At 40.9% G+C, this 10,992-nt stretch overlaps 1 protein-coding gene across 1 annotated transcript in view; it reads left to right on the forward strand.

The window, feature by feature from the left end:
* The window catches only part of LOC139574784 (septin-8-A-like), a 40,709-nt gene extending 30,038 nt beyond the window's left edge, over positions 1-10,671 (forward strand). The window contains exon 10 of the mRNA XM_071399665.1: positions 5,233-10,671. Within this exon, the coding sequence (XP_071255766.1) occupies positions 5,233-5,287 (55 nt within the window). The 3' untranslated portion in view covers positions 5,288-10,671. The remainder of the gene's footprint in view (positions 1-5,232) is intronic.
* Positions 10,672-10,992: the final 321 nt, after the last annotated feature.

The following is a 10,992-nucleotide window of genomic DNA, read 5'->3' on the forward strand; positions in this document are numbered from 1 at the left end:
GCTAGGTAGAGTCCAGTATGTTATGATACTGTAGCTAGGTAGAGTCCTGTATGTTATGATGCTGTAGCTAGGTAGAGTCCAGTATGTTATGATGCTGTTGCTAGGTAGAGTCCTGTATGTTATGATGCTGTTGCTAGGTAGAGTCCAGTATGTTATGATGCTGTTGCTAGGTAGAGTCCAGTATGTTATGATACTGTAGCTAGGTAGAGTCCAGTATGTTATGATACTGTAGCTAGGTAGAGTCCAGTCTGTTATGCTGTAGCTAGGTAGAGTCCAGTATGTTATGATGCTGTTGCTAGGTAGAGTCCTGTATGTTATCCTGTAGCTAGGTAGAGTCCTGTATGTTATGCTGTAGCTAGGTAGAGTCCAGTATGTTATGATGCTGTAGCTAGGTAGAGTCCAGTATGTTATGATGCTGTAGCTAGGTAGAGTCCAGTATGTTATGATACTGTAGCTAGGTAGAGTCCAGTCTGTTATGCTGTAGCTAGGTAGAGTCCAGTATGTTATGATGCTGTTGCTAGGTAGAGTCCTGTATGTTATCCTGTAGCTAGGTAGAGTCCTGTATGTTATGCTGTAGCTAGGTAGAGTCCAGTATGTTATGATGCTGTAGCTAGGTAGAGTCCAGTATGTTATGATGCTGTAGCTAGGTAGAGTCCAGTATGTTATGATGCTGTAGCTAGGTAGAGTCCAGTATGTTATGATACTGTAGCCAGGTAGAGTCCTGTATGTTATGATGCTGTTGCTAGGTAGAGTCCAGTATGTTATGATGCTGTTGCTAGGTAGAGTCCAGTATGTTATGATGCTGTTGCTAGGTAGAGTCCTGTATGTTATGATGCTGTAGCTAGGTAGAGTCCTGTATGTTATCCTGTAGCTAGGTAGAGTCCAGTATGTTATGATGCTGTAGCTAGGTAGAGTCCAGTATGTTATGATACTGTAGCTAGGTAGAGTCCAGTATGTTATGATGCTGTTGCTAGGTAGAGTCCAGTATGTTATGATGCTGTTGCTAGGTAGAGTCCTGTATGTTATGATGCTGTAGCTAGGTAGAGTCCTGTATGTTATCCTGTAGCTAGGTAGAGTCCAGTATGTTATGATACTGTAGCTAGGTAGAGTCCAGTATGTTATGATGCTGTTGCTAGGTAGAGTCCAGTATGTTATGATACTGTAGCTAGGTAGAGTCCTGTATGTTATGATGCTGTAGCTAGGTAGAGTCCAGTATGTTATGATGCTGTTGCTAGGTAGAGTCCTGTATGTTATGATGCTGTTGCTAGGTAGAGTCCAGTATGTTATGATGCTGTTGCTAGGTAGAGTCCAGTATGTTATGATACTGTAGCTAGGTAGAGTCCAGTATGTTATGATACTGTAGCTAGGTAGAGTCCAGTCTGTTATGCTGTAGCTAGGTAGAGTCCAGTATGTTATGATGCTGTTGCTAGGTAGAGTCCTGTATGTTATCCTGTAGCTAGGTAGAGTCCTGTATGTTATGCTGTAGCTAGGTAGAGTCCAGTATGTTATGATGCTGTAGCTAGGTAGAGTCCAGTATGTTATGATGCTGTAGCTAGGTAGAGTCCAGTATGTTATGATGCTGTAGCTAGGTAGAGTCCAGTATGTTATGATACTGTAGCTAGGTAGAGTCCAGTATGTTATGATGCTGTTGCTAGGTAAAGTCCAGTATATTCTATTATAATTATAATAATAATAATTTATTACATTTCTATAGTGCTTTTCATAGAATCTCAAAGCGCTTCAATTGCAAAAAAAAACAAGCAAGCAATGTAACATGACAGGTTAACCAATAAAGAGTCCAATAAAGAGTAGTTGAAAGCTGCATCTTCTGAAGATAGATGAGGTCAGTTCATTCGAGAAGGTCAGTTCAGGGTTTGAGCGGAGAGAGCTGGTCAGAGGATGGTAGAGGATGGTGATGGAGTCCGCTGATGATCTTGTAGTGGGCAAGTCTGGGAACCAGCCTGAGTCTTATAGCCGCCGCTGGATTTCTCCTCTTCCACTCTGTGTAACACTGATGCCTCAGCAGCTCTGGGCGCCAGAAAGTTCACCACAAGAAGTTCAAGAATAAGTAGCCAATCGTCCTCACTACGAGCCCTCTGCCTCAGCACTGCTGTATTCCTCTGTCTGCTCTTCCTCTCACGCCACTCCTCAAATGATGTTCTTAGAAGATCAGGAATTAGCAGCCAGTTAAAAAAATAAATTTAAAAAGGCTTGTACTGCGTCCAGATGCATAATTGAAATAAAAACATTAGCCATTTAGCTAGCTAGCCAAGCCAAAAAGTGTTAACCTGTCAGTCAATCTGCAAAGCCATGGCTCAAAAACACCAGTTATTTGCAATGTTATCAAAAACAAAAGAGATGATTTTAAAAATCAACAATTAAAAACACCTAAAAAATAACTAAATATGTACACATTTACAGGAGCTCTGTGCTTAGGCTGCTACTAGGGCACCATGGCAACTAAACTCAGCAAAAAAAGAAACTTCCCTTTTTCAGGACCCTGTCTTTCAAAGATAATTCGTAAAAATCCAAATAACTTCACAGATCTTCATTGTAAAGGGTTTAAACACTGTTTCCCATACTGACTCTGAAAAACACCAAAAGAAAGATGCCCAGGGTCCCTGCTCATCTGCGTGAATGTGCCTTAGGCATGCTGCAAGGAGGCATGAGGACTGCAGATGTGGACAGGGCAATAATTTGCAATGTTCGTACTGTGAGACGCCTAAGACAGCGCTACAGGGAGACAGGACGGACAGCTGATCGTCCTCGCAGTGGCAGACCACGTGTAACAACACCCACACAGGATCGGTACATCCGAACATCACACCTGCGGGACAGGTACAGGATGGCAACAACAATGGGTTACACCAGGAACGCACAATCCCTCCTTCAGTGCTCAGACTGTCCACAATAGGCTGAGAGAGGCTGGACTGAGGGCTTGTAGGCCTGTTGTAAAGGCAGGTCCTCACCAGACATCTCCGGCAATGACGTCGCCTATGGGCACAAACCCACCGTCACTGGACCAGACAGGACTGGCAAAAAGTGCTCTTCACTGACGAGTCGCGGTTTTGTCTCACCAGGGGTGATGGTCGGATTCGCGTTTATCATCGAAGGAATGACCGTTACACCGAGGCCTGTACTCTGGAGCGGGAGCGATTTGGAGGTGGAGGGTCCGTCATGGGGCGGTGTGTCACAGCATCATCGGACTGAGCTTGTTGTCATTGCAGGCAATCTCAACGCTGTGCGTTACAGGGAAGACATCCTCTTCCCTCATATGGTACCCTTCCTGCAGGCTCATCCTGACATGAACCTCCAGCATGACAATGCCACCAGCCATACTGCTCGTTCTGTGCGCGATTTCCTGCAAGACAGGAATGTCATTGTTCTGCCATGGCCAGCGAAGAGCCCGGATCTCAATCCCATTGAGCACGTCTGGGACCTGTTGGATAAGAGGGTGAGGGCTAGGGCCATTCCCCCCAGAAATGTCCGGGAACTTGCAGGTCCCTTGGTGGAAGAGTGGGGTAACATCTCACAGCAAGAACTAGCAAATCTGGTACAGTCCATGAGGAGGAGATGCACTGCAGTACTTAATGCAGCTGGTGGCCACACCAGATACTGTCTGTTACTTTTGTGTCCCCTCCCTTTGTTCAGGGACACATTATTCCATTTCTGTTAGTCACATGTCTGTGGAACTTGTTCCGTTTATGTCTCAGTTGTTGAATCTTGTTATGTTCATACAAATATTTACACGTTTGCTGAAAATAAACGCAGTTGACAGTGAGAGGACGTTTATGCTGAGTTTATACTATGCAATAAGGGTGAAAGCGACCATTCTATACAATTGAATTAAATATGTAAAGGTAAAAAGTTGAGAGGAGATATGGTTTACAGAGCTGAAGAACATCTGACTGCTGTTTAATCTCTGAAATGTTACTGTTAAAGAGAAAGAGGAGAAGACCTCTGTATGCCTTTTCATTCCAATCAAGAAGTAAAAAGGTAATTCACTTGGGACGTGTATGCATTGTTCTGGGACTTCAGAAGGCGAATCGTGGTTTTATCAATGCTGTATATTTGCAGCCTATAATGAATGTATAGATACAATTCATGAGTTTTTACCAGCCACACTGATCACTCACCTGTACTTTACTTCTCTGTCCTCTGTATCACTTGGCTGACAACTCAAACTGAATTATTCCACTGCTCTATCGTTCTCTACGTACTTCAGTCAGAGACTGACATCATTTAAGTCGTTTGTGGTGATGTCATAATGAGGGGTGTTGTACAAAACATAGTCATCAAAGATTGGATCATTGATAACCAATCAATGTATCAAAGCCAATGACACATTTTCAAAACAACGCTTTACCCACGTGTGTTCTGGCCCTGGCCCAACACATCGGTTTCTGGGACCAATCAGACGGCCTAGAATTGATTTACATTCTAGAAATCGTCAGATCCAGACTTATTGTGGAGAAGAATCTAATGTCTGTGGGTGTGGCGTAGCATTTGGCCAGAGCAAGGAGTTTGGGTAACCAGGCAACTGTATTGCATGAAATGGTGCAACCATATCCTATAGCAGCAGGCTTTAAAGTAGGGCGTCTTAAAATACCCAAGACCTGGTTGACTGTGGTGTTTGTGGGTCATGAATGTTGTTTCCCAACCCTGCATATCCTCCTCCCATTACTTTGCTCTGAAAGTTTTATTTTAGCCTGAGTGCTAGTGTGTTTGTGCTATCATGCCTACTCCAGCATGTATGGCTTGACAATGAGCAGTGGAGTTGACAAGAGCACAAACAGATCTGTGACCAGGCTAGTTTTTTATTTCTCCAGTAAGCCTGGGTTATCTGAGTTACATAGGAGAGATTGTTTTATTGTTCCCCGGGCAATGAATCAATGAATAGCAAGTATTGTCATAGTTTTAACCTGTTTCAATTGAGGGTTAATTATGTAATAAACAGTTAATCTAGGGATTAGCATATGCAAAATACTGGTCATCAAAATACTAATTTACTTATAGACTACTTTTAGTCACATAATCATCATATTCATGTCCATAAATGTACAGTACTCAATTCCCAGTGAGTAGAGGTTTACAGAAAGTAGTATAGTTTTATGTTCTGTTCATTTATCATGACTTTCCTGGGCATGCAGTATGTATACTCTTGTAGGCTAGCCTGCCTCCTTGTCTCCTGTTCAAATCAATGACCTGAGCTTTTTCTTTTTCTTTTCATAGCTTCTTTAGTCTTCCGTCTGCGTACTCCCTAACATCAGGAAGGAATTTAAATTAGAAGACTGACTTTCTACCATGCCAAAAGGATGGCTGTTCTATTCTTCCCTGATTTGACTATTAACAAGCTATTGAGGTTACTATTTTTTACAGCGTGATTCAAAGCTTCATTTTTGTAAAGATATGTGAGTCTGAGTCCCAAATGACACCCTATTCCCTATGTAGTGCACTACTTTTGACGTAAGCCCCTGGTCAAAAGTAGTGCACTACATAGGGAATAGAGTGCCATTTAGGACGGACACCTTGCTGTTATGTGCTCTCCTTTCTGAACTCTTCAAGTGATGTTCCTACCAATACCTGGTCCTGGAGTCTTCAATACAGTGCAGGCCAAGCTCAGCATAATATTAAACACATTCTCTAATACTTAGAAAGTATACAGGCTATCTATAGGGCTATAAAGTATAGTATATAGTATATAGTAGTATATAGGGAATAGGGTGCCATTTGGGATGCAAACTTGGTTCAATATAAGCTGATGCTCTAAAGCCGTCAAACTCAACTCTGGACCTCAAAGCCAGTTCCACTGCATTTTTTTCATTGACCACGTTTACATGTGCACAGTATTCTGGATAATAGAGCTCATATCCTGCTTAAGGTCTTATTCGGGATAAGCTATTTACATGCACCTTTTGATATCCCGCTCATGAGTATCCCTGTATCCATGAATAAACTGAATATTCCTCATTTAATTAAATGGCTTAAATGGATTAGTAACTGAAATATGGACACTGAGTAGTAAGCTTATAACCTCATGTAGTGTAATATAATATTAACTCTTGCAGAATTATGAATTTCTTGCTGTGAAATTATACACCAAATGTTAATTTTGGCTGGGAAACATGAGTGGAGAATAATAATTTCTTTTTTTCTGCATTTCTTGAGAAAATACAAATGCACGTGTGATGCGTTATCTTTGACACTGTTATGCAAGCAGACAGTATTTCAACCACATCAAACATGCACCCAAGTCGAACTGAAGTCTTATCAGAAACTTGTTTTGTTGTTTTCTCAGGTTTTCATTTCCTTAAAACCCTTCAAACGGATTACATGTTTTGGACATTTTGCACAAGATCAAGCTTTCCACTGTTTTGGAGTTACTCCCCGGTCCCTAAACGAGAAACAACTATACAGGTGTTCATTTGGAGTTACTGCGTTTTCTCCCCGGTCCCTAAACGAGAAACAACTATACAGGTGTTCATTTGGAGTTACTGCGTTTTCTCCCCGGTCCCTAAACGAGAAACAACTATACAGGTGTTCATTTGGAGTTATTGCGTTTTCTCCCCGGTCCCTAAACGAGAAACAACTTTACAGGTGTTCATTTGAATGCATTAGCAGCCTAATCTCTCTATTGATGTAAAACATTATTCTGGTCAGCCACTACTTTATTTAGTCTTCTGGGGCAACACATTATGACAGAAGTTTATAGTTTGCATGAATCAAACTATAGTTGACAAACAAATGGCCTACCAAATGTAGGAAATTATAAGCAGAAACTTTTCTAAATTAGGGGTGAATGTAGCCAGTAGTAAATTAATTACAGTAGGCTAAATTACTATTGAATTATTATGATGGATAGAACTGCGCAGGTAGCCTACCTTTTTGAAGTGATTTGTTTGACAATCAGATGAAAACATCATCACACAATACCCATGATATGTGAAACTGAGCCTGCGTAGACCGCAAAAACAACAGTAAACGGGATAAGATGTTTACATGCCACAGTATCCCGTTTTACATCATCATATCCAATGGCATGTCTAATCTTGGTGGGGCAAACTAATCTTGGTGGATGCATGCTAGCAAAGCCACTACACAAACACAACACTAAACAATACATTAATTGCACTATAACGGTGACAAACGGTGCCCACAAACTGTTAGGGCCTACATAAAGCTGTCCCAAACAGCACAGTCCCAACAGCAGTCCCAACACCTTACCACTGCTACACCTGGCTATCAGCAGAGCCTTGTCTGGCAGCGGAACAGTCCATTCAGCCTCATTTACTGCCTTTAAAACGAAACATAGCTGATATGGCTGACTTGCTTAGACAAATGTGGTTTCTACTGAACTGGGTTGCAATTGAGATGTACAAACTATGGCATAAGGGGACGACAAGCGGATAAGAGGACATCCATAATTTGGATTAAGACATTAATGAGCGAGCTAGGACGTACTATTCAATATAACTATTTGTTCAGCACTTTTGAAATGTACAGCGACAGAATTCAGAACATGGGCCGTTCTTACAGTGTTCTCCCTGTACACCAAGTCAGAACCGTAGAATAAATAAAAGGGGCATATAAACAGACAATGAAAGCTCTTACAATGTTCAATGATTACATTTCTCTTAAACAGGTTATAGGCTACATGTTCACCAAGTCAGAACAGTAGGTGAAATTAAGAGGGGTAAATAGACCAAATTATTAGGGTGAGGCACATGGGCTACTCAAAGTTTACTACACAACATACACTTATGTATACTGTAGCTAAGAAAGTAATACTATCTCCCTGGCATATTACATAATTTATGCAGCAGCATACAATACATTTTTGGACTCACCTTGTTGTGCTGTGCTCACTTGAACAGGAAGGTGGCGCGGCGGTCCTACGTTTGCAAATTTTGTCATCAAACTTTGTAAGCAAAGTCTGTCATTCTCTGGACTTATGGTGCTTTCAAGACAACTGGGAACTCTGAAAAAAATAAGGTTGAATCATGATGACGTCAGTGATCTTCAGGTCGTAGCTCTAGAAAGAGGCCAGAGTTCACACTTACAATTCCGAGTTGGATGACCGTTCAAAACGTATTTTCCCAGTCCAAGCTCGTTTTTTCAGAGTTCCCAGACAGGATGGCCAGTGTTGAATGTTTATCATTTTTAACTTAAGAAAGAGACCCTTAAACCCAGACTTTGGACCACACACCCACTCCACTGAATAGCAGGCTAGTGATGCTTTGATGTGCTTGCAGTTAGCCACTGATTCCTTCCAAACCACTCATTGTTGAATTTGCAATTTACAACTTTTTGTATAATTTTTTATTTTATGATTTTTAAAATTATTTTTTATTTAACCTTTATTTAACTAGGCAAGTCAGTTAAAAACAAATTCTTATTTACAATGACGGCCTACTAAAAGGCAAAAGGCCTCCTGCGGGGACGGGGGCTGGGATTTTAAAAAATATATATAAATATAGGACAAAAAACACACGTCACGACAAGAGAGACAACACAACACTACATAAAGAGAGACCTAAGACAACAACATAGCAAGGCAGCAACACATGACCACACAGCATGGTAGCAACACAACATGACAACAACATGGTAGAAACACAACATGGTAGCAGCACAAAACATGGTACAAACATTATTGGGCATAGACAACAGCAAAAGGGAAAGAAGGTAGATGTTTATGTCCAATGGTCGATGAGCACTGATACGTTTTATCTTCATTATTTCTCATCATATGACAAGAATTAAAAAGGATTTACCAGTAGATTGTCGACTTGATTCATGATGATGACTGCTAGCTAAGATTTTGAAGTCCAATCAAAGCTACTGTAGATATAATGTGATTTGATGTAATTTTATCTGTGGCCAATGACCTCGAGCCTTCTTGGATGCCCAGTCCAATCAAAGCTACTGTAGATATAACGTGATATGACTTCATTTTATCTGTGGCCAATGACCTTGAGCCTTCTTGGAAGGGCACTTCTTATGTAAGTCTATGGCAGCACCCAAGGGGCTTGAATTTTCAAGCCCTACCCTTAGATTTGGCGGTAACATAGTGTCCCCATGAGTGATAGAACACTGAGCCAATCATGGTGCAACTAAAGAACATTACCAACCCCTACACTCCGTATTTTCTGCTGGCTTGCCCCACCACCACAGAAAGCACTAAGCTAGGTTGAAACACCTGCATTTTGGAGCTGCCTTACTCAAGAAAGCAAAAAAGAGAGCATGTATGTGGCTTTATTAACTCAATTATAAAAAATAAAAATAAACGTTTTTTTTACATTATTTGCAAACTGATATGTGACCGGTATTAATGCCAAAATAACTTGCAAAACAGGCAACCCAAATAAATGTTGGTCTCAAAGCCCCACCTGCCTTGAATGACGGGTCGCCACTGATCATATCCCAGGCATCTTATCCGGGTTTATCATAACCGGGTTACAAGCTTTTTCGGGTTATTGTAAACGAGATATGATGTTTATATGCGTCAACTCAAAAACGGAATACTTGAGTATCCCGAATAATAACGGGATATTGGTGTGCATGTAAACGTGGTCATTATTGTTGATTTAGACCTGGGCCACCAGGTGTGTGAAATTAATTATTAGGTAGAACAGAAAACCTGCAGGCTCTGGATCTCGTAGGGTCAGTTGAATGCCCTGCTCTACAGCATGCTTCTCTGCATGGCATTTTACAGGATGGTTTTCTTAAATAAGCATTAGATAACTAGCCTGGGTGCCAGTCTGTTTCTATTCTAGAAAGCAGTTGGCAAGAGAGCAGAAGCAGACTGGCACCCAGGCTATAATATAACAATGTTCAGATTAAAAGCTCCCAGAGGTTATAAATTAATTTGATTAACGAATGTGCTTTCCTTGCTGTTGTCTAGGTGAGGGTCCCCCCCACCCACCCAGGTTACTGTTCTAATTAGGGTTGCAACTTTCACTTGGGACAGGGGGGAACATTCTGAAATTGCCTTTTTGTCCCCCCCCCCAAAGTTTTATCATTGGAATGTGATACAAAACGAGGCAACGGTGTGCTTTAGGACCACGCAGACGCCTCTGAGTGGTCGGGTAGGCTGTTTGGAGTGTATATCCGACTGGATAACAAATAAATTATAATTATGTCCCCCCCACTTCTAAAACCAAAGTTGCGCCCCTGGTTCTATTTATTGCCTTTGACTAGTAACTTGTCTTATTACACTGTGAAATTGTAGTGTATGAGTTTCATTAAGGGTGCTGTAACCTGTAAGAGGTTGTTAGAGTTGTCTATTTAGAAGGAATAAGAACTTGATTTAACATACTGACTTTGTGGACCCCCCCCCATATGATCTATGGATTAGTATACCTACTTGTGAATAATAATGTGATTTGTGGGGGGGGTGTTAACGTTTGGGAATGTATCATTTGATGGCTATAGATGAATCATTAAGGTGTATTGTTGAATTCGCCTGAAATTGAGAACAATATTCCAACAGAAAAAAACGAGACACTAAAACTACTGAAAAATATTAATATTATCCTGAAGTGTCCAAGAGTTTAACTATAATACCTTAAAATATGTTATCTTATAAAAGTTATTGATTATACCCTATCTTGTATAGATTAGTATTTGCTCGCTATGAATAAAAAATACTTTAAAAAATGGTCTTCTCCTCTCTTTTATTCAATGTTAATGAATACATTCTGACAGCTATGAACTTTGGTTTTTACCTCTTCTCATGTCCACACAGGCGAATAGGGTGTCAGAGCGCCACTGCACTCTCTCTCCCTCGAGCCCCTGGCTTTCTAGAATGTTCCAGAGTCCAGACCAGTGACTGATTGGTCCAGACACAGAGCTACTGGTTTCCAGTTACCAAATAGACTTAGTTTTGAATTGTTGGTTTTACATTAATTGTGAAAATGTTATAAAATTAAAGCCAATCTGCAAATGGTTGTTTGGACATATATGCGTAATGGTTCATAAATAATTTAAATG

Source organism: Salvelinus alpinus, chromosome 4 (genome assembly GCF_045679555.1).
Source record: "Salvelinus alpinus chromosome 4, SLU_Salpinus.1, whole genome shotgun sequence".
Taxonomy (NCBI): domain Eukaryota; kingdom Metazoa; phylum Chordata; class Actinopteri; order Salmoniformes; family Salmonidae; genus Salvelinus; species Salvelinus alpinus.